At 35.9% G+C, this 25,090-nt stretch overlaps 3 protein-coding genes across 15 annotated transcripts in view; 2 read left to right on the forward strand and 1 right to left on the reverse strand.

Annotated features, from left to right (window-relative positions):
* Positions 1–1,055: 1,055 nt before the first annotated feature.
* Positions 1,056–2,294, reverse strand: rxfp3 (relaxin family peptide receptor 3; the record flags this gene model as incomplete). Its single annotated transcript, XM_081390092.1, has 1 exon — positions 1,056–2,294. The coding sequence occupies one exon, from the start codon at positions 2,292–2,294 to the stop codon at positions 1,056–1,058; it is 1,239 nt and encodes a 412-aa protein (XP_081246218.1).
* A 10,413-nt stretch (positions 2,295–12,707) lies between these two features.
* LOC308706250 (granzyme K-like) lies at positions 12,708–16,895 on the forward strand. Its single transcript, XM_081391752.1, has 5 exons — positions 12,708–12,836; positions 12,941–13,085; positions 15,711–15,858; positions 15,952–16,203; positions 16,304–16,895. The coding sequence occupies exons 1-5, from the start codon at positions 12,773–12,775 to the stop codon at positions 16,472–16,474; spliced, it is 780 nt and encodes a 259-aa protein (XP_081247878.1). The 5' UTR covers positions 12,708–12,772; the 3' UTR covers positions 16,475–16,895.
* A 4,291-nt stretch (positions 16,896–21,186) lies between these two features.
* rai14 (retinoic acid induced 14) overlaps positions 21,187–25,090 on the forward strand; it is a 48,437-nt gene continuing 44,533 nt past the window's right edge. For 11 of the 13 annotated variants that reach the window (XM_081391345.1, XM_081391352.1, XM_081391353.1 and 8 more), the window contains exons 1-2: positions 21,187–21,455; positions 22,097–22,168. In XM_081391345.1, the coding sequence (XP_081247471.1) occupies positions 22,167–22,168 (2 nt within the window). In that variant the 5' untranslated portion in view covers positions 21,187–21,455; positions 22,097–22,166. Of the gene's footprint in view, positions 21,456–22,046; positions 22,169–25,090 lie in introns of those variants that run through there. The other 2 variants (XM_081391346.1, XM_081391351.1) reach the window with 2 other exon arrangements.

The raw sequence follows: 25,090 nt of genomic DNA on the forward strand, positions 1-25,090 counted from the left end.
TCGAACCCCAATAAATATTCACGTTTTATGCAAAACAATAACTGGTTTAAGAAATGCTAACATATCAGTTGACTTTATTTCTGTGATAATTTACTGTTGGCAGAGAGTTGGACTGTTTCAGCTTGTAATTATTTTATGTATGCCTTTTTATATAGATTTAATTAGGACAAACATCTTTATGCATGTGGTGTCATTTTTTTTAATCTGAAGACAAAGTTGGACAAATCAATAGCAAATAACTGACCAGATTTACACAGTCACAGTTATAATGATAACACAGCATTCACTGGATCTTTACTTTGCTAAAAAAACATCAACCAGCCTAAGATAGTTAGCTGGTCTCAGCAGTCTTCTAACCTGGTCAGGCTAGTATATTGGCTGGTTATTTTTCAGAGGATTTTTTTCTTACCAGCAAACTCAACACATTACTGGTGGATGTAAGATGATTATCAGCAGGGTAATGGTTTGCTTGTTGTCCAAAAGTATTGTTAAATCGGAAATTGTTGACACATTCATGGTGAAAAACAACGCAAATTCATATTTCTTTGTAAACCAACTGATACATTATTAAAGTATATGGATCCACATATTGTGCTCTGCAGATAAACTAAAGTATTACAATTCTTTATACAACACTTTTGCTCTCTACTTTGATTGTTTTCACAGTTCCAGAATGAATCTGTAAGCAGTGCTGAGAGGAAGTTGAACAGCCCAAGGAAAGGGTTTCTCTTCTCTTAATAGTGAGAGGGGAGTGTGAAATAAAACTCGGATTAAGGACCATTCAGGTCCTTAATTACAGGTCCAATAATTAAGGACCATTCAAAATGGTCCTTAATTACAGGCTCTAAATCCAATCCGAGTCCCCCCCCACCACCACCACCACCACACACACACACACACTTCTAAAAGATGTTCCAGACCTGCTTTTAGTCTGCGCGTTGGTTTCTTTGAGAACTATTTTAGTTAGTTGGCAGAGAAAAACACCGCACAAGCTAATTCATTTACTTATTTGCCATTTTGTTTGAGTCTGAAAACTTACTCAACATAACTTCTCCTTATGTGCTGTTAGGCAGAAGGTCGTTTCTGCCGTTATAGATGGCCGTTCCCGGGGGATAGAAGATAAGCGCGGGCTCCGCGGGACTGCGAGGAACCAGCGCGGGACCGTGTTCATCCTGCTCGGGCTTTGTGGTGGCGGTAAACGGTCTCATGTTCGTCACAGAAGGCGATGTAATTTGCCAAAACAGCTTTTTCAACGCCTTTCTGAATTCCCTTCTCATCAAACAGTACAGAATAGGATTGAGACAGCTGTTTGAATGTGCCAAACAGACTGTGACTGGAAAGATATACACCTGTGTGGTGTAATACTCGTAACTGAAGTGCACTACATTGAGTTTTATTAAGATACCCCACGCGGTTAACGCCTGATTCGGCAGCCAGCACAGGAAAAAAGACAAAACGACAATAGTCACAGATTTGGTCACTTTGGATCGCCTCTTAGCGCTGGAGGTGTTCACATTTTTGTTAGTTATGAAGCGCAAGAGGAGCAGGTAACAGATAGTGATTATTCCGAGCGGAATGAGGAACCCCAGAAGTACTTTTTGCGCGTGGTATAAACCTAGCCAAAATTGCGCGTCTCCGCTCCTGTCGGGAAATTTCACCAGACACAGTTCCTCGTTGGATACCGTGGCGGTCGTTGAAAATATCGCGTTTGGCAGAGCGGCACCGACCGCTGCTATCCAGATGATGATAGTCATCCATTGCGCGGAGAAACGCAACCGGCGCCTCCTACTTTTTAACGCCGAAGCCACGGAGCAGTATCTCGCGACGCTCATAGCCGTGAGGAAAAACACGCTGGCGTACATGTTCGTAGCCGTGACATAAGACACTATCTTACACATAGCCTTCCCAAACAGCCAAGTGAAATCCATGGCGTTCTCCACAGCCCAAAAGGGAAGCGTCAAAACAAACTGAAAGTCAGTGACCGCCAAACTGGTCACAAAGAGGTTGATGCAGGACTTCTTCCATGCTTGTTTTGATTTCATGAGATAGAGGACAAGGATGTTTCCGATTAAACCCAGTGCGCACACAACCGAGTAAATGACAGAGATCATTATTCTAAGGACCGCAGATCCATCTCCCATATAGTCGGGTTTATCCAAATCGGTGAGATCCTGAAAGTCACTCCACGAAAGATTAGTCCTGTTGACCACGAAGCTCGCGTTGTATTCACTTAACGGGAGACTTCCAGACGCGTACTCTGTGCGCTCGTCTTGCATCTCGGGAGTCTTCTGCATTGCTGTTGTTTAGTGTACTTTTTCCATCCTGTTCGAGTTACTGATCCCTGAATCTTACCCTTCCAACTTCTCCTCTCTCCACTGTCTTATGGTTTTCCGTAGACAACGTCTTTGCGCACACATTGCAGCGGTGATATTTAAGACCATGGGGATCTAAAATCGATGTAAATAAATCGATCTTAGAGGGAGCATTTAACCGCATTTTAGAGATGTTTATCGGACAATTATGTTGTCTGTTCGTAGCTTCACGCGCACTGACAGCTCGCTGCGTTTTTATAGAGCCTAGTGTCAATGGATTGGATGGCGTGCGCTTTTACGCAGCACAGACAGTGGTGATCCCTGTGATGCGGTGCTCTGGATGGTTCAATAGTGAATAGCTAAAATGTCTTTTGAGTAAAAAAATCAGTTACACAAATGCTTGTTTCTCTAGCAGTGGTTTTGTGTGCTGGTTCAAATTGGTATTATTTGCCAGTTGCATAAACGTAGCCATTTTTTGAGACTGTGTTTTAGTCTGATCAACGGGCAGTTAGTCAAGGGGTAATCAGTCTTACTTTTCTGATTCAAATTATACCAATCTACTTTGTTAATGTAAGTGACATAAAAAGTTATAACCAATATGAAATATATTAGATGGCTAAGTCTAAGCAGTGTATACAGCAGCTACTGTTTTTGAAAATTTCAAATTAAAAAACAAAAAACAAAAAAAACAGCAGTTAGTAAAACAAGTGAATATAATTTTTTAAAACCGCATACATTCAGGAAAGTGTAAAGAGGCATTGTATAGGACAAAATGGTATTTTTTCATAATTGTCATAATAATTTCATAATTTGTTTGGTGTAAGATGTAATTTTTTGACATTGTAAATACAAAAAAAAGAAGAAGATTTATTTATGACTGTATCTAAATATCTGTTGACCAAAACAATGCTTTTTATATTTTTGATTATTTGTGAATTGTGTTGTTTTACAAATATCTATTTCAATTTTTCAATTTCTTTAATAATAGAATATACCAGGTTCCCACTGTGACAACATGCCCCACTATGACAAAAAAGTGTGTTGAAATGCAAACTTGCATTCCTCTGGTGAATATTGTGAAAATATGTTTTGTTTTGTTTTTACCAAAAATTTATTAAATTGACTTTCAAAAAAATATTTTAACCAGAGATATGTATATTTACTAAAATGTTACAGTTTACCACTAGCCCCTGTTTTTGTTTTTGAAATGATACCTTTTTTAGTGTGATATATAGTGGTCAGTTATCTTTTGATTGACAGGCTGAATGTTCTCACTCATTTTCACACCGTTTTTTTAGTGTAATTCATTCATTTTGATTAAACACAATTTTTTATTCTTCATTAATGGCATATTGATCAAATTTGCAAATGAGCCTAGGCTAGCCAAATCATACCACGTTGACATGTTTTCTGGGACAGTTCTAGTTTATTAGCATCAGGCTCCTTTAAACGTTTTATCATGTTGCCTTCTGCTATCAAATGCTCGAGGGATGTTTCAGGTCAGCTGCTGTATCAGGTCAAATCTAATGAAGTGACCTCTGCCCCTCTCCAAATCCTCATTATCAGCTTGTGATGGTGCACGGAAACAGTTTAATGAAGCTCTGAGGTGTCTGTGGGATTTATGATTTGATCTTGGAATAAATGCAGTAAATGTGTTTGGTTTTGAAAAAGATTATTACTTTAAAACAAAATTTTACCTAACATTTTTTCTTTTAAAAAAACAGTCCTCAAGTAAAATAATCTGTTTGAAGATGCATATATTCCAAGGTCTAGATTTTAAAATGCTGACCTGAGATGTTCCACTGCAGCGTTTTTCGTAATCTCTCATTGCTTACCAGAGTCACTGTCTTTAGACATTTTGTGCTCTAGTAATGGGAATCCAACAGCTTTCTAACAGCAGCTTACCTAGCAAAACAGTTTCTTGGCAACCATGTTACGTCAACTATTGTCACAACTTCAAAGGTCAGTTTGAATCAGTCTCTTCCTAACACAGAACAGGCTCAATTTCTCGCTTTGGTGGCCAGTGGCAGAGCTTGCCTTTTCAGGGTGTAGTTGCAAGTGAGAAGTGTTTCTCCAGAAATTGGATAAAAGAAATTAAATTGGAACATGGCCCAATATTCTTCATTATATATTTATTTATCATAATAATATAATTAATGATATAATATAATATCATTTGTTATAAAGATTTTTCATTAGTATTTGGGTACGGGACACTTATGGCACCAATTAAAGCTCCACTGTAGTAGGCATTCACATTTTTTTCAGGCAGGTGCTGTAGTTTAACAGCAAGGATAACCGGTATTTCAGTTATGCATTTGAAATAGTCTTGTATTAGAGGTTTGTATGTCCTGCTTCTACCCTCAAACAAGGTCAGATAAAACATTTCTTTTTCTACCCTGAATCTGGAAACTATATATCTGGAATAAGCGAAAGGTGGAAATAATATCTGACATATCTAATTCTTCTGACATTCTAAAATCAATTCAGAATTTAAACAAATGCTTATTATTAGGGGGGTTATTGACTCGAGCAGTACACAAACATTGCACTTGACAGGAATTCTATTAATCTGAGTGCATATCTTGATGGCCAGCGATCAATCAATTAAGTCTCCACAGCAGCTGTTTTTTTTTTTTTTTTTTTTTTTTTTGTGCTCATGTAAATAATTAATCAGACCTCCAGACAAGGGAACATGGACATCTGAGGGTGGAGCACAACATTCTTGCTCCCTCAGAGCATTCCCTCTGTCCTTTTACTGTACACACGGTCCCAGTTCATGTTTTCAAAGTGGAACACAAGCCTATTTCTGTTGTGCTGTGGGTTCAAACCTAGGTCAGACATTTCAGGTGTGAGTCTTGGGAAGATTTCCTGATGTGACAGTTCAAGAAAGACGAAAAACAAACATCTATTGATGAATATTTCATTAAACATGACAAGCTCAAATGGAGTGAGAAGGAAACGAAATTTCATGCTGCATGAATGACAGTGTTATGCTTAAAAATTCTTCAAATGCAATATCATGTTCACTTTTTTTTTTTTTTTTTTTTTTTTTTAATTAGCAGACTGTATATGGAGGAAAAGATGCATTAAATTAATTTTATGCATACAATTTCAGCTACCATATGTCAAACCGGCTGGTTCCAAGGAAAGTGTTGAAACTCACTGCTTCCCAGGTAGTCATGCACCTATTTATTTATTTATTTTCTCTTCTGGGGGGCAACAGTGATGGTCCTCTTAGTGCCCTAGGCAAGATAAGACATGACCAAACAAAAAGATCTCAAAAGTTTCAAGTGATTTGACGATTTTAGACACTTTTTATGTACATGTACATTTTTAAAAATTCACATGTTATGTTTTTGTCACATACAATTGTTCTGATTATTCCCTGTTTTATACAACAAAAAAAGCCTTGCCGTTTTCAGTTCGACTTAACTTTGATTTCATGCATTGTCTTAAGGAGTAGTTGGCTTTGTTTTTTGCTTCAGGCTGAGTGATGGATAAGTCACAAACTTGTAGCTGCTCCAGTCTGTGCCACATCTACTTTTTCATTTAGTCGATTGATTCACCCTTCTGTAATTTTATTTCCTAAAGTAAACCTATTCCCAGTTGAAGCAAACAAGGTTTCTATTGGATCTACATTGGTGGGTACATATTAGCACTTGATCTCATATTCTTTCCTTATCCAGATTTTATCCAGATTGGTTTTTGAAAGTCTGCACAGCAAAAAAATCATCATGAAATCATATTTTTTTCAAATTTGATTCAAAACCCATTTGGAGGTGGTTAGAAATTTTTACAAACATGTCTCAGTCTGGACGCGTCACTCTTAATGCCACACACAATGATAACATCCAAACCTGTAACGGGAAATGCCGGAAGTATTCATACATATATACAGTGTCTCCTCTATGGTTATAGTTTTTCTTGTGCGACTCGACAGGGCGCTTATGGAGAGCAATATGATCCCTGCATCCATTTTGAAAGCCTTGTCACATGGGTGCTCCTATTGTTGCCAAAGCAACCTATGCATATATGTCTGGAGGACACACAAATCTTATTTGATCACAATTTCTATGAAAATATTGCAGGTTAGACTGACATTTATAAAAGAAGAAGTAATACATGCATAAAGCACTGTGAAAAATAAAAGTTGATAGAGGTGTTGTGGAAGTTGTTGCTGTGTCATTGTGACATTAGCATTTGTCTCTTTCATTTCTAGAACAAAAAACAACTAATTGAATCTTCTTTCCCGTACTGTTTTATTTCTGAGTAAACATTTCCCCAGACAGAAATAATTAAAAAACAATTCTCAGTGTTTTTTGTCCAGACATTTGAATCAACATTTGGTGCCTATGACTTTCTTTGTGCGGATAAAAAACTGATGACATTCATTAAAAAAAAAATGTTTGTGTTCAACAGAAGGAAGAAAGTCATGGAGGTTTGGAACGACATGAGAGTGACAGAATTTTCATTTTTGTCTCAGAAGCCATGAAATGAAAACCTTTTTTCTCTCTACTAAGGCCAGATCACTGTCACTAGGCCATTTTCTCAAGCATCCTTTTAAAAAATCACTTTAGGTTCAGTAAATAATTATATAAACAACTAAACACACAATTTCTTTTTGAGAGATCTCATGGAATAGCCTTTTAAGTAAAGGCTGTCATGCCAAAGACATGAATTAGATAAAGCCTCTCGGATTTTCACACCTATGAATAAATGCGCTGAAGGTGCTTGGACTCTGTAATTATGCCTTCAAGCACAAGTATTCCTTGATGAAAATGACACATGGTTTGCATCAAGGGCATTTATTTGAAGCTGCCTGTTATTCAGACTTACTCTGCCAAGACGTGTGCTAATGGAGTGTGTCCATTCATTAAGATCTGAACAAGGAATCATGCTAACAACAGATCTTCCATTCTCAAGGATCTCTTTATGACTTCGTGAGAGTTTATGAATGGAGAAATCACACAGACACATTTAAAAAACGCTATATCTACTCAGTAAAATTGTGGCAACAGATTACAAGCAATATTATTAATTAAATTCAACAACACGTGAGAATTTAGTAATTTATCCAATGAGCTCCTTAAATCAACCATTCAAAATGAATGAACCATTCAAAATGCAAATAGCACACATAGACTACAGTGTTTGACAGCTTTGAAGCATCAAGCTCCTAGAGGGTTTTTAATACCTTAAACGTTTGGAGGCCCAGATAATGGAGATTCAGAGCACACAGTAAGTCAAACCAAAGAGGAGACAAAACCGTTTGGGCCTGTAAGTACTTTCACCCCCTCTACAACTCGATTCCAGTGTCCAATGGGCTGTCACTTGTAAAGCTCCTTTCTTTGTTGTTGAAGCTCCTGTGCTGCTCACAATTACTGCCATCACAAGCCATTCAATTCCTGTCTGTTCTTCATTGTCCTGCCACATTAAACTGCAGTGAGATTCAAAACCTAAGAAATATTGATCAAAAGAGAAAATATGAAACTCAGTTTGTTTGAGCAGTGTTACAGAGACATATAAAGTCAACGAAATTATGGCCTCTTGGGCAAGTAACCAACAATAATTTTGATTTAAATTCGCACATTTGGTATATTGAAATTAAGATTGCATATGTTGAATTCTTTGATGAGGTCTCCTGCATGCTCCACAAGGAATTCTATTTGTCACATGAACAGAACACTGCTCATTATAAAAGAAATAAAACATGAATTAATTATATCTCCTCCTTGTAGAGGTTTCTTTAATTTAGTGGGGTAATATAGTGATACTTTGACGTGTGCAGGAGAGCAGTCCACGTTTTAAAAGAACATGGACAATCCAAATGAAGACATGCCACTGAGATTCCAGTGTTGTAATCTGTAATGTTGTAAGAGGTCACCCCTCGTTGCGTTATACTTGCATACTTTAAAGCTCTACTTCATTGCAACTATTTTGTGAAATGTGTAGCCTCCTATGGACAAGTGTTGCAAATTAGCAGTTTTGCTATAACACTAAAAACAATGTATCTGGTTTGTCCAATGCTGTTGTTATGTCCATATCAAATAAATAAATAAATAATAAAAAAATAAAAAAAATAAAAAGACACATGAGTACATATCACATTTTAACTGATATCAGAAAATATATAGCTATTATATACACATTTTAGAGTGGCCTTTTATTGTGGCCAGCCTAAGGCACACCTGTGCAATAATCATGCTGTCTAATCAGCATCTTGATATGCCACACCTGTGAGGTGGATGGATTATCTCGGCAAAGGAGTAGTGCTCACTAACACAGATTTAGACAGATTTGTGAACAGTATTTGAGAGAAATAGGCCTTTTGTGTACATAGAAAAAGTCTTAGATCTTTGAGTTCAGCTCATGAAAAATGGGGGCAAAAACAAAAGTGTTGCGTTTATAATTTTGTTCGGTGTATATATATATATATATATATTTTTTTTTTATGTAAATCGTTTTACAATGCTTAAATTTACTTCTAGTTTAAAGTATTGAATATTTTTTTAATATCCACTTCAGCCATTAATAGGTGTAAAACACGATTTACAATACTTTATGAACAACACCCAAGTTCAAATGAACGGAGCCAACACAACATGTGGATAGTAGGATACAAATTAAGAATCCATTCAAGAATAAGCCATTCATTCATAAGTCCCTCATTTTATGATACACTCAAAAAAAATGGTTTTGTGGCACTGTTCTTTTTACCCAAATATTTTTTGTTAAAGTAACACACATATATTTATTTATTGCATTTAATTAACTTAACCTGTATAATTTTCCACTATACTTAATTGTCAATCGTTAAACTAATGTAAAGGGTTTGATTTTGCAATAAAATACAACGTATGTGACGATTTCCAACCTATTGGATGAAGATGGCGTGCGAAGAAGGTGGCAAGGTGCATGGCGTCAGAGAAAATATAAAGTTAATCTAAAGGCAAAGTCTTTCATTTCTGTTAGTATTTTGGAAAGTCTGTTCTGGAATGCTTTTAATATATTGCACTGAAAAAAATATTTTGGATGCTTGTTCAAATTGCTTCATTAAAATGAGTTTAAGCAACACAATTGCTATACATTTTTTCCAAACTTAATTTGATTTTGTTCAATCTGCATAAATATGTAAAATTTAAGTTTACTTAATCCGTTTGTGTTGGATTACATGAATGATTTGTGTTGCATTAACTGAAACTGGGCGGTGCTTGTTAGTTCCCAGCATGCTTTGCATATAGCTGAATTAAGAGAGAATAAATGTTGAAATTAATTGTTATTTTATGTGTTTTTGAGAAAATGAGGAAAGGGGAAGACTTGATAGTGTGTAATTGTGTCTAATGTTCAATTACATTGGAATTATTTGAACCATTTAAATTACAGTGGGTTACCATTGTGGAGAAGAGTGGAGCAAATGCTCCAGTCTTCTCCACAATAGTAACCCACTGTAATTTAGGATTAGGTTATGATGTGGACTGATTCAAATAAGTTGAACTATTGTGATCTGAAGGAGCATATAAATCTTAGCATTTAATATGTTAATAAGTGCTATTAGCTAATAGCTAGCTATAGACTAGAAATTCATTTGAGAAATCATGTAAACCCTACACACTATTATTTTTCAGTGCAGTTTTAAATAAACTAAAGCATTTTCACTAAACTTAACAGGTCTAAGTTACAGGGAAGTAATTCCATTGATATGGTTGGAAATGACTATTTCACATAGATTCTTTCTCATCCAGTTGTGTTGTTACAACACAAGGAGCTTACATAGATTCTAAAAATTCCATTAATGTTAATAAAAAATATTTGCTTGTGTGGAACCACTGTCCATAATTGAATTAAGTTAGTTTAAAGAGGTTTTTTTTTTTTTTTTTTTTTTTGAGTGTATCATCTGGGCAACACACTTTAGAAATCTGAAAGGCATTCATTGATTGTTAGCTTTCTCAACACGTAACCACATGGGAATTCTAGGAAAATCAACAATCAAAGGTCTATAGCGGGTGTTAATCAAGATCAATTCTGTTTCCATGAGATCAGAGTCCTATCATTTGGCTCTAATAACCTTTCATCAGTGATGAAAGTTTTTGCAGCTTTTGAAATCCATCCCATCCGATGATGCCTTTGTAATAACTGTTGTCAGCAGAAACTTTATGACAGATGGGTAATGTGGCCTGAATAATGTTTACAGCCCCTGATGATCTCCTGTTAGTTTGGAGTTTTAATCATATCCACTATTGCTAGGAGCTTGTTAAATTGAACAGTCCAACCTGATCTCACGGGAAAACATACAAATTCTACGAGGTGGCTAATTCGTACGAATTCATACGACCTCACTCGTACGAATTAGTATGATTTTTGCAAAATCGTACATATTTTACGAATTGCCCAATTGCCGAATTAGCCAACTTTTTATCATTCGTACGAATTCGTACGAATTGGTCGTGAGATAGTGTTGAACAGTCTTGTTCCTGTGTTGATAGGATTGGGGCAGGTGTTGCCTAATGGTTTGAGAGTCAGACTGGTAACCTCAAGGCTGTGAGTTCTATCTCAATACCAGCAAGAAATGACTGAGGTGCCCTTGAGCAAGGCACCAATCACAAATGGCTGCCCACTCCTCCGTGTGTGTCCACAGGTTGCAGTGAGTGTGTGTTCTCTACTTACTGCTCCTATGTGTGTGCACTATCTTGGATGGATTAATGCAGAGGACAAATTCACAAACACTTTCACTTTTCACTTGATATACAACATCCCCCAAAATAATGATAAACTCTAATTAAAATTTATTGATGTTTACATGTCTGTGTAATGTCACACATCAACTGAATTAACTGAAATTTACTCTTATTTTGTATAATAAAAATGTTTTTTCCTTGTATTTTCTAAAATAATTGTATAGCAGTCTTACAATCTGTAGTTTGATGTCAAACCTTTTTAGTGCAAACCAAATACAGCTTACATAAAAAAAGAAAATGGGAAAATGGAAACCTCAAATTCTTTTCCATGGTCTTTTTGTTTGTCATGGTGGTATTTTGATGCATATTTTGCTCTTAATTGTGATCATCAGCAGATGTTCAAAAGGTGCTCATAAATGGTCGCACATCTGGGCAGCATCATCTAGAAGAATGTACCAGTGGGTGTTTGTTCCCAAGACCACAACATTTTAAAAACATGAAAATATGTGCTTTGTTTCCTGTGCTAAAATAAACCTTAAATTTCCAAAAGTTCCACTTCAGGAGTTATGTATTGTTTTTTCTTCTTCCATATGTATCTGTATTATAATCTAAATGATTGCATTATGATATTATAATGATATTGTGAACATCAATGATGTTAACCACAGCACAGTTTGCTTCTGTTTCAGTCGTCTTGAAATTCTTCACAACATCAGTTTTTCCAAAAGCTCTGTATTTGTAAATGTCAGGTTAAAATATTCTCATTTGCAAGTAGCCTAACTCATTTTATAAAACATTTTCATTTTCCCTCCCAAGATCTGTTATTTTCTCTCCTTGACATGAGGTTAAATAAAAACCTCTGGGTCTTCATTTGAATCTCCAGCTGTGATTCACACTTCTATAAGGTTGACACATCAGGAGACTGCAGCCGTGTGTTTTACTTTGAAGCTTCTGCTTTGCTTCTAAAGGTGTGAAAAAAACGTTAGTCATTTTAGCTTCACATCAATCTTTCAGTGAGGACTACATGTACCCTGATGAGACTTTTACTTTCAAGACTCATGTCTGAACTCATGTCACAAAGAGCCCCTCTCAGACTTATTTTAATAGGGGAGGAATACAAAAGAATGTAAAAACACTGTATCTGTTTACTCGAAATGGTGCATTAGTTGGACTCTTACGTTTGATCTACAGCATTGATTAATGCAGAAAATACGAGCTTGTGCTATAGTTTGTTAAATACAATACCTTACTAAATAAGTCTTTAGGGATCCAAACAGTTGCTGTTCATTGATTGTCCCATGGAGTTTTGTAAAGGCCTTTCTGACAATGTAAATACTGTAGGGTATGGGTTCAAATTATTTTCTGTTGTTTTATTTTTATTCACAGTCGGTAGAGCTTGACTCTCTTTAAAGAGCTTTTACATTTCGCTCTTAGCTTTAAAGCACTTTTATTTTTTTAAGTCCTGCTCTCTCATGTAATAGCATTCACAGAAAGTGTTATGACAGTAGATTATAAGGTATTGTTCAATAAGTGCATTTTTCTGTTGGTTTTGGATTCTTCAAACAGAGATGAACTAAAAGTCAACTTGTTAAACTTGCAAAAACAGATGCATCACATTGCATGCAAACACTCCCACATATACACACCTTTTGATTCTGCTCTGACCACAAAGCAACCAAACCGTGCATTGAAAAACTGTTATTTCCTCATTGCTCTCACACTTGACATTGTTGGATGTCTGAGGCAACACATTGACTTTTGGCTGAGAGAACGGTCGGCAAGATGGATGTTTGCAGATATTTGATTGTGTATCACTTCCTGGCGTTCACCTTTTTCAAAGTGGCAGGTAATGGTTATTTATCTGTCACAGAGTTTGATTAGAAAGTACAAATCAAAATCATCTGTTGGTTTTTGTTAAATCTGTAAATACATTTAAAATCTCCATTCCAGCTTGCTCTGAGGTGTCCATAATTGGGGGCGAAGATGTCAAAAAACTTAAGCCATGGATGGTGTCCATTCAGAAGGACGAGAAACATGAGTGTGGGGGAATCCTCATTCAAAACCAATGGGTTTTAACTGCAGCGACTTGTGAAAGGTAAGGCAACCACTTTGAGCATACAAATTAACTTGCAAAATCTATGTGAAGCTTGATTAATCTATGATTAATTTTTTCCTCATTTTTATAATAAAATAAGTGTCCAAACTAAAGATACAATTATTGTTATTATTTAAAGAATGTTTATTTTTTTATATTTATCTTTTTAAATTTGTATTTTTTTTATATATATTATTGATCTATTTGGTCACTTTTTAAGCACACTTACATAAAAAAAATGTCAGGTATAATGTACTTATTGTGTTCCTGTTGTATTTCAAAACACTTTTGCTGCACTTAACAGAACCAGTTCTCAGTGCGCATGTGACCGTCATCAGCGTTTCTCACATGGTTCGCTGTGTCTGTGTAGTAGAGAGAATGGTGTCGTCTTAGCGGCCCCTAATTTAATAACAAATGATTGTTGCGATGGAAGCGAATCAATCAAAACTAACTTTAGCTGGAAAAATAACTTTACTAAAGAACCGCAATAAAGCCAAAACAATCTCTGTTACCTTAAATTATACGTTTATCTCTGTAAAGCTGCTTTGAAACAATCTACATTGTTAGAAGCGCTATAGGCCTATAAATGAAGATGACTTGACTTGACTTGACTTGCTATTATGGTGGGATACAGGATTAGGGACAAGTTTCATGATATGGTTAGGTTTAAGGGTGAGTTAATACGTAATTAATTAAGTAAATTAATTGCAGCTGTAATTAAATGCAGGTGTAACCTTTGGCTGGGGTACTACAAATTAAAAGAGCCAAACTAGGGGATATTACCACCCAGGAAAAAGAAGTATTGATACCAAATGAGTGTGTACAAAATAGTCATAATAATATGAAGGACCCTGCCGATTCATTTTTGGATTGAAACATAGAGACGTGACTTCTTAAAACAATATAAAGATTTATTTCACAAAAAATCATCTTTGTTCCGCAGTAGATATAATCTAAAATAAATCACATAAGAGTTTACCAATTAAATACCCACATAAATAGACACCATTATAAATCCAGCTTTAGCAGGAGGGAATGTTTTTACTTTATTTTGATGCATGGTCTCTTTAACACATTCTGTTGATTATAAGTAATGTTGCGTCTCATGTCTTCTAACTCTCTTTGGAGTGTAGGTGACTGGTAGGGTTAGAATAGGTTGACATGTAGTTGCAAAGTTACTTATAGAATGTCTGGGACCATCATAATAAAGAGTTAGATATTAAGCAGACTGTCTAATTCTAATGAGAGTTAGTTGACATAGTTGCAAAGTTACTTATAGTTAGTAGAATGTCTGAGACCATCACAATAAAGAGTTAGCTTGACTTTCTTCTTGCAGACTAACACAATCAGAATGCCGGAGAAATAAAGTTATTTTAAAAAATGTATTTGCTCTTAAAAAAGGAATATTAGGGACATTTGACCAGTCACAGTTATTATTATCTTTTAATACCCCAGTTATGCCAATCCAGCCAGCATCCCTCAATTTCTTAACTTAAGGTTCTCACTGTAAAGTATCTGCACCTATGCACATCTAAAGCCGCTTTTCCACCGAAATTACCCGGAACAATTTGTCCCAGGAACTTTTTTCCCAGGAACCTTTTTTGCCCCAGACCGGTTGCTTTCTGCGTTTACACCGCGGTCTAAAGTACCGGGAAGGTAAACTGCGCGCAACTGCTCCTCCCAGTCTGCGACGGACAGTAATCAGTTTTGAGCGCCACATTTATAAGTTTGGAGGAGATTCAAACTGTGTTGCAGTTATTGGTTTACTAACGAGGTAATTAACATAACAAAATAGACGAGCACTGATACTAAAGCGTGTTCAGAAAGCTTGTATGCGTATAAAATTAAGACAAGAGGTACGTTGTGAGATGACTGGGAATAACGCGCAAAAATTTCCTTTTGCGTAAATACTCTTTACAAAAAGCCTGAACCCCGTCTATCAATCATAAATAGTGACAGTCTTGTAAATAGTTGTTTGTTACACCTCAATGCGCTATTTCAATCCTGTTATAGTAAATTTGTAACATGGTTTGCCTTGCAATAGATGACAATGTGTAAACATAATGACTTAATATTAAAAGCTGTGGCATAAAAGAGACGAGCACTGATAAAGCGTGTTCAGAGCTCGTAATGCTAACGTTAGATATAAAATTGTATGTTATCAGCTATTGCGGACATTGGCCGTGAGATGGCTGTGACGAACGCGCAGAAAGTTTCCTCTTCCACAAATACCCAAATAATAAAGCCTGAAACTCGTCGCCAGTCCCCCAGTTTTTATTTATTAAATTCCATATTTGCAGACAGACAACTTTACTGCATGAAGCCACTTTTTAAAAGGGAGGTTAAAAATAAAGAAAATGCTGCGTGGAGTCATCCAACCAAAATGCGGCGTGAACACAACCAATCAGCTTGTGCAGCGCACAAGTCCCACCCCTGAAAGTTCCTGAACTTTGAAAAAGTACTACCTCGTGAGCAGGGACTATCGGAGGGGGAAATATTTACCCGGAACTTCATTTAGACCCTGGTTCCTGCGGTGTAAACACATCGAGTACCAGCCCAAAGTTCCTAGTTCCTGGGGAAAGTTCCTGCGGTGGAAACGCGGCTCATGTCAGTTTTCTATTTCAGAAATCCCATTCAATCTGTGACAGTTCTCATAGGATCTCTGTCTCTGAGGACTCCGAGTAAAGGCTCTCAGCGTGTTGGCATCCACAGTTATGAAAAACCTAAAACATTCAATGCAAAAAATAGAAAAGATGACATCATGCTGATTAAGGTAAGGATGAATTGAAAGTGGTTGTTGTTTAGACACGATGACCGTATGATGTTTATCACAGTATGCATTTGAGTACTGATTTTTCTTTTGCAGCTAAAACAAAAAGTGAATGCAAAGCCCAACAAAATCCCTAAAAAGGTAAAAGATGTTAGAAATGGAACAGAATGTGTTGTGACAGGTTGGGGAATTACTCATTTTAATGTCCGGAAACCTTCTGATAAACTGCAAAAGTTAGAGGTGACAGTTGTGGACAGAAATGAGTGTAACGGCTTCTACGAGAACGATGAGATCACCAAAGATATGATGTGTGCAGGAAACCAGGAGAAAAACATAGGTGCCTGTACGGTATGTCATATTGTTGTCTTTGATTTATGGCTGTTGCAGGCTCTTTGAGATCATCCCTTTACCTATCTAAAGGAAATATAACCTTTTTTTTCTTTTACAGCTAGATAACGGTGGACCTCTGGAATGTAAGAAAAACATAGTTGGATTGTTATCACAGTTGAAAGGATGCGGTAATCCCAAGAAACCAGCTGTGTACACATTTCTCTCCAAAAGACATATCACCTGGATCAATGGCATACTGAAAAAGCAACTCAACAGCACAACTTTTTAAAAATCTAAAGATCAGATTACTGTAACTTTAAAATGCTATGCTTTTGGAATTGGGGTTAATATATACTTTTTTTCCACACTTTTTATTTTTTAAACAAGTAAAACAGAGCTAAGTTAAAATCCTGTGAATGTATCTGATATTGCATTAATACATGAAGAATTCATTGTACTTTGTTATTGATGGAAACAAACATGGTTAAACAAACATTGGAAGATGATCTATTGTCTGGTGAAATATGAAATGCATCATAATCCTTTTTGTGATTTGTTTGCAAAACTAAGCTAAAATAAATTTTATCCTCAATTTAATGATTACATTTTCTAAACTCCACTAGTTAATGACTGCGGATTTGTTATTTATAATTGATTCTGTCTTGTTTTTCTTCCGTTACATTGAACATTAACACCAAAGTGCATCAAGTAAACTCCCATTGCTTTATGATATTCTTTGTATTCAAAACACATTCAGACACTTCCTATAAATAATTTAAAGTCTCAAACTAATTGATAGGTATCAATTAGTTTGGGACTTTAAATTATTTAGAGGAAGTGTCTGAATGTGTTTTCACATTAACACCAAAGTGCATCAAGTAAACTCCCATTGCTTATGATATTCTTTGTATTCAAAACAGACACTTCCTCTAAATAATTTAAAGTCTCAAACTAATTGATACCTATGGTGAGGACACACAACAAATCTCATTCAAAGTCCAGGACAGAAGTGTACTGGGGCTGCATCCAAAATAATATAGGTATTATTTTGAATAAGTACTTAATTTGCAAGCGTTTAAACAAAATATTCTATGCATGAATGTGTGTAGTATGACTGAAATTCAGATGTACTACATAAGAGGTGAAATGTATTCTGATGGATAGATCATTTGTTTGTCATCAGAGAGATGACACACCGTAGAAAGCCACAACACCTACACATATTAACATTTAAAACAATCATAGACATATTGAAAAGAAAAAAAAAACAGATCATACAACAAATGCAAGAGCATGGATGACAAGGCTCATTTCTACACAAAACTTATTATGCACTTTCTGTTATATACCAGATGAACAGAATAATATTTAAATGCAATGTTGTGTTTGGTTGTAGCTAAACCCCATGGAAATCAGTAAAAATATAGATTCACTGGCTAATATGAAATTCTTATGTCATACCATTAAACATAATGTAGAAAGACACAGTATTTGTGTAATTATACAGCAGCCTATATTTATTGAGTTGCTAAAATTGTTTTGCTGTGGATGCTGGATTGTAAGGACTTTAATCAGTATAAGTGGAGACACAAGTCACCCGTCAATATATTTAGAATATTTTGTGTGCTTATGTGCCTGTGCTCACTGCCAGGTTTGAGCTTAAACTGGATAGCATTCAAAGGTCTTTCGTTGAAAGCGTATGATGAAAGACCCTCTTCAAATCTGCTCTTACCAGAATGATGAGCGGAGAGAGGATGCCAGAAGGTTTGAGTGAAATTGAGTGGTAGTTATAACAGAACAGTACTACCCCCTCCTGGACAGAGAAATTCAATTATCAAGCATGTACTTGAACTCGTTTTAGAGAAGATTCACTCTGAGAGATGAGTTTATTTAAATGCAGTGATCCTTGCCTGGCACCTATGATTTCTTTACTCTTTTAATTCAGTACAGGAACCATCCACCAAACATAATCCAAGCCGAGTGTGTAGTTACTGATGAACCTCATTTGTCTTAACATCTCTCATTACAGTTATAAGTCATTTTTAATTCTAAACTGTAATCAATGTAGGAGTGGTGCATGTACTTGAGTTTTTGGCATGCATATAAAAATACTGATTTGCATATGTGTGCAATATATTATTCATGATGGGGGAAAGCAACGAGATTCATCATTACTGACATATTTACTACAACTAACTGCGTAACCAGTGGAAACATTGTCAGAACCAATGGAAATCATAAGCCCATTGAAAGTAGTGGGACCCTTCATGAGATATTTTGAGCCGGAGAAATTTTATGAAGAAAAGCTGAGCTTTATCCTGTTTGGTTTGTGACATATAGCTGTTCCCGTACATTGCCAGCTCAGTGGAATCTTCAGTTATTGAAGTGAGGTTACGGGTGTCACCTCTAAGCCTACCTCCAATCCAAACCTTTATTTAGCCACTAGAGGAGATAAACCAGTATATTGGCCACAAGGATGAGTGTGGGGGAAACATGATAAACAGCCCTCTGCAGATTCTTGTTTCAATGAATATGCAGAAACACATGGCTTTGGTAAATGTTCCAATTATTCTGTACATTTGGTATCATTCTGTGAAAGGCTGTACAAATGTTCTTGTCCTTGGTTGTAGGTGACAAAGATAAATAAGCAGGAAATGCTGCACCTTTCAATAAGTATGTACTTAAATCCCTCTTCATTATAATTCCATTTGCACTACTGTATACTGTACTGCACTGCTAACCACAAACTGTATATTACTTCTGCAAATTGTTTACTAATTCTCCAAAGAGGTGAATGCACTGTGGTTATTGCACTTTCTTTTTACCTAGAAGTCCTCATACTCTGTGTATGTTGTATATTTTTTACTGCCTGTTTGTGTCCCATGCATTCTGTGAATATGCAATATGTGTGTCTACCTGTGTCTATTGTGTAGGTTATCCTATACTTATTATCCATACTGTCATGTTGTGGAGATTGCACCAAAGAATTGTGAATAAAGTGATTTTATTTTATTTTACTGTAGGGCAAGTTGTCATGTCTTTTAAATGTTATTAAATTTAGTAGTTACATTGTTTGTTGGATGAAAAAATGGTTTGATCTTTTTGTATGTTTATATTTTTGCATCAATTTCTGTTTCAGTGTTTTATATATATGTTTAGGTGTTATATATGTACCTTTCAAACAGGTTGGTAAGATGTTTTGTTTTTTGAAAGAAGTCTCTAATGCAGCAAAAAAAAACATAATAATATTATGAAATATACATTTTTACAATTTGGTGCACAAGAAATATTTCTTATTATCAATGTTAAAAACAGTTATGTTGCTTAATATTTTTGTGGAACTCATGATATATATATTTTTCAGTATTATTTGAAATTTTAATATATAGAAAGTTAAAAGAACTGAAATTATTTGAAACAGAAACCTTTTGCAACATTTTTTTTTTACTGTCACTTTTGAGCAATTTATTGGATCCTTGCTGAAAAATAAATAAATTAGCCTACTTTAAAAAATAATTCTGATTCTAAACATTTGAACAATAGTGTGTATATTTTACTTTATTTTATTTTTTCCGAAAGGAAAATAAGCTTAACTTGTGTTGCAACTGGGGCTGTGTTGCTTTTCATATGATCTTTTCATATTCCCATAATGAATGTTTTTTTCATTATATAATTTTTAGGTAACCTAAATAACCTGTTGTTTAAATGTATTGTTGTGTTTATTACTCTGTCGCTTGTGGCAATGGACCACCAAGGCACAGACCCACCACTAACCAAAGAGACAAGCGTGGGATTGGTGTTATTTTTTGTTCTGGTGCTGCATCACCACAGATATATTGCAGCAGCTCTGAGGAAATTAAAGGGTGGACTTCTTGTCAGTCTATTAGTCCTACTGTCAACTTATATTCTACAGTGAAAGCCAAAACTACATAATGAAGCATGAATGTGCTTGATGTTACAGCAGTGATTCTAATACAAGCCCTTTATTTGTCCCTAGAGGTTTATTTGGAAAGAAACAGCAAAATCTTAGTCTGTCAGCAGCAAATTCTCTTCCCCAATATGAGGCCACACTGTTCGGTTTGATGCCATGTTCTACTATAAACTATTATCAAGCCATGATTTTGCATGGACTTGGTCTGATTTAGTATAGGCTACGGTGCAATAGGCCGGCCTACTAAAATCGTTGGACGTGTCCACCTCGTGGCGCCCTTCCCCAGCTCTGCTGCACCGGATAGGTCACTATATCGAATCAACACGTTTGGCTTCAGAGTTCAGACCCCGAGGACACTTTCATGGCCCCAGTGGAAAGTAGGCTATTGCATATCGCTCACAACTTCTAGCTTATTTATAGTCTATACATCATCATAAAGATATCTGCTCTCGAGCGATTACTGACGCTGGTTAAATTCTTTCCCCGCATAGAATAATGGTTCTTATAAAAAAAAAAAAATCTTTAAAAAAAATTCTTATAGAAATGAACGTAGTTTATAGCTTTAAAAAAATGAGGAATAGCTATTTAGCCTATGCCCTTAATCGATTTGAATTCACTCATACGCGTTTAATGTGTAATGGTAGGCTACTAATGACCTTTGATGACATTTTTTCAGTAGTTTAGGCTACTGAAGGATTTCCTAACGCAACAAATTTGTTTTGAATTAAAATGTTCAAATGCTGGCTGGTTTGATAATGACAATAAAGATAGGCTTCTCAGAACACGATGTAAAAATAAAATAATAATTTTACTTTAATTAGTTACATTAATTATAAAAACAATCTTTAATTAATTGAATTAACCTTTTTTTTGTAAAACAAAAATTACTTTTATTATAGAGAGAAATTTAAAAAGTCTGGGGGCATCCTAGGGGACATATTTTTTATCTTATTAAACAGTCACACGGATATTTTGGTGATCAATATTTCTAGCATGGTAAACATTTTGTGAGGGGAATAAAACATGTCTCATGTAGTTACTGTAAGTATAGGTTCAAGCTCGGTAGTCACGAGGACACATCGGTGGTGACGTCACTCTATCTGCCCGGGGAACAATCAGAGGCAGCGCGAGCGCCACTTGAATGGATTGTTGTCGGTGAATAACTTTGCTCCTGGTTTCTCCCCTTTAGCCCACCGCTCGTATTTTCCGCATTTGCCCCCTAATATTTACGAGTTCAAATTGCACTAAATGGTATATGAAGCACTTAACGCCACTCGGAAAAGTGTGTTAGCAACAAACCCCTGAGGTCTGTGTGTGCGGCTTAACTTTTGCAAAGTGGGTAAGTGCAGAAATCTAAACACTCTTTTCCCGTGTATTTTTTCCTTCCAATTTTATGCTATTCCAAATGGAACTCTGCTGAAATTTAGAACGAAACATTTCAGACTTCACGCTGCCGAATAAAATAGTTGTAATTTCGCTTCAATGTTACATGTACATGCCAGTGTTTACAATCATCATTCCTGTCAGCTATAGTTGCACACAATGTTGCCATTGTTCTTTAGTGAAGCGCGCGGTCATTCCTGTTTGCTTTTCTTATCTTGTTGGAGTCTTTCTGAACACTCCATCTAAACTTTTCACTTTCCCGAGGAGACTCCTCAGGAAGATCCAAGAATATCAGTGACCCCAGTTTATGTGTATTTATGGAGTTTATAGAGTGTCTGGACGGAAGTGTCTGGAAGGAACTACAAAATACTCTGACATTTTAAAATGTGCACAGTGAACATGCATTAGATTGAGTAGGCTGCTAATGCCACTGGAGTCACTGTAACTTGATCCACCTTGTTTTGCCTCCAAAAGCTTGGTCCTAGTTTTGCCATTAATAACAGTGCTGCTGACCTGATCCTTAGTTTCCGCCGTGTTAAGCAACACATTGCTTTTGGAGTTTGTGCGTATGACTAACTAAAGTCTGATTTTATTCAGGTGTCTTGGGATCTGTTAAAATCTGAATGGACTAATATGAAGAGCCTGAAGGCAAAGTTTAGGAAGAGTGATGTAAGTATGACCTAGTGTATTTTCAGCTGGTTTGGGAACTGAATGGTCTTGAACGCTTGTATTGAGAATCATATAAACAGTCCCTCAATGAAATATAACACCATATTCTCATGCACAACAATCATATTTGTCTACATTTTCATTCATTTGGATTCTGAGGTAAAGTTTCATAGTCAGCCTCTGTGAATGTTCTAGACTGCATGATGAGTGAATGACTCAGAATCAGACATGTCTGCAGCTTTATTATGATAACTGAGTCATAACTGGGAGTATAATTTTAAGGCAGAGAACTTCTGCACTCCTGAAGAAATAATGAAAAAAAAACACTCCTCAGAGGAGCTTCCTGCCACCAGATGTGATTCAGCAATCATTTCTAAGCCTATAATAGAACAAAATCAGTCTCAGCTAGGCTGAAGTATTGGAATGTGCACGAATGAAATGCTATTGCTTATAATTTCATGTTTTGGCTTGCCAAACCATTGCCACTTGGGCTGAGTCAGCGGATAGAGATTACTGTGAAATTCTATGTGATCATCAAACCACAGAACTAAGCTGAGTTTTAATATACTTTCTGCCAGCACATGGTCACAGTGGCATTTTGAACATTTGCACGGAATGTTGTTAAGAGCAAGCTCGCCATCGCCACATTCACAGCTCATTATATTGATTTTCTCCTTGTATGGAGGCTAAGTCACGCATTAGTGTTTTTATCTTTTGTAATTGGTGGGTGTTTGCTTGCACAACAATGTGGTTGCCTAGAAACAATTCATAATTTTATAGAGAAATCTACTCACTCAATTCCTAGGTAGAACTTTGCATGTCTGTCTTTGTGCAAGATGCGGCATTGGAAATCACAGTATGGCATTATATAGTCCAGCCAGTTGGTTGTTACTCAATTTTTTATATAGAAAAATATTTTACATTTTATTTTATTAATTAATCTAAAAAAGAAAAAGGAAACTTCCTCTTTAAGTTTTTGGTTTTGATTCCTTTTAGTTGTCTTTTGTCATCACTTCTGCTTGTATCAGTTGTAACCTGTACATTCACCAATCAAAAGTCTTGTTTCAGTACTTTGCCATACAGGGTGTTTTCTGGAAAAAGAGGTAATCGAGAAAGAACAAGAGAAACAAAATATCCTCCTGGTTCTATTTGGGGTTTTGTGTGTCAGTCCAGGACTGTACAGGAATGTTCATGTAAGGCCAGGTTTTCATTCTTGTGCAAAACAGGAGACCAGAACTGCCAGGATAAATACTTTTACAAGAGTGTCTGATTGCCAAGTTCTTGTAATATGCGATGTTACTTTACCAGCACTTCATGTGTTTGTAGTCCCATTTGAACTATTCTGGTGTACCCATAACATATTGCATAACAAAGAGTGAGAGATAGTGCTATTATTACATTTGTTGGTATTTGTGGCATGTTTGAGAGAATCATAAAAAGTTTTTTCTTGCTGCTTGCTCAGAGTTGCATGAAATTCCAGGTCTTATGTGCAAGGCACATGGCATTAAATACAGCTTGTTGTAGACCAGGTTTATTGCATCTCAGTAGGATAGCGGCACTATTGACTTTTGTCATTCACTTGCAAGAATAGACCTTTTGTGCACACAAATCAATAGCAGGCACATATCTAAATGTGCTATGTTTACATGATGAGAGTTGTCTTTTATCTGCTCATGGATTGCAGATTGCAGATGGATTGGGTCTGCTTAAGTCATTGAGAATTTGGAAAACTTCCACTCCTGCTTGGGGTTCTTTTCCCTTTTAAGCATAGATGTAAGTAGATGTTTTGCAGTCTGCTGATATTACTGTATAATCTCTTTATTTATTAGCTTGTCTCTAACAAGTATTTGAATCAATTAACATTATTATGCAATGTAGTTCATATGGTTCCTGGTTTTCTTATTTAATCTCAATTTAGTTGTTAACTTTATTTCAGTGATGCAATGGAAAAATTCTATCACAAATTGTTGGATAACATTTAGCCTAAGCGCAAATTGTGGGCTGACTGCCCTTTTAATTGCTTACCAGACAGTTTTGCAGATTGAAAATTGCAATCTGCTGATGTTATATGGGCTTTTATCTAGATTTAGGCCTATCTAGTTATCCAGAGTATTTTAGGTTAAGTTGACATGTGAATAAACAGGAAATGAAAATAAAAATTGCCTAGATGATCCTTATTTAGCACGATTGTGTAATTTTCGCTTTAGATCAGATGAACTTTCAAGTGTGGTTTTTCAACACGGTCTCATGAAAAGTCATGATAATTTGTAGGAGACTGCAAAAGCATAAGAAATCAGAAAGAAACAGTACAAAAAGAAACTGCCCAAACCTAAACCCAACTCCACAACCCAGCCTTAAATATGTTCTGTGGATCTTTAAATTAAATATTTGGAGAGAGCCAATATTAGTCACCAAAACTGGTTACCAACAATCTTCAAAACATCATATTTTGTGAAGAAAAAACTGTGCGACAAGTAATAGGAGTTTCGGTTTGTTTTTGTGACGCGCTCCACAAAAAGTTCACAAAAAGGAAACCGAGACGGCAGAAAGCAGCATCTTGTTTGTTTTCTTTCTTTATAGTAAAACCCCTCTTTTAACTAAGTGTTAAAAGGACTAGATATCGCTGTGGACATTCAAACAGATTTGTATTATGAATATAGGACTGACCTGAAGGAAAATGCTATATCTACTGTACTCTACTCTATAAGCTTCAATGAACAATATCAGTGAGAATGTGTTTAAGTTGCTAAGAGTGGTTGCTCTGGGTGTTGTGTAGTGATACATAGAACCTTTGGGTGAAGCGGTCATAGCCGTGTTTTATCATGAATAAGCTATTGACCAATCAGAATCAAGGACTGGAACTAACCGTTTTATAAAAAAAGTTAAAAAGTTATTTAAATAATTTGTAGTACAATCTGTTGT

Source organism: Scardinius erythrophthalmus (genome assembly GCF_964197995.2).
Source record: "Scardinius erythrophthalmus genome assembly, chromosome: 17".
NCBI classification, from domain to species: Eukaryota; Metazoa; Chordata; class Actinopteri; order Cypriniformes; family Leuciscidae; genus Scardinius; species Scardinius erythrophthalmus.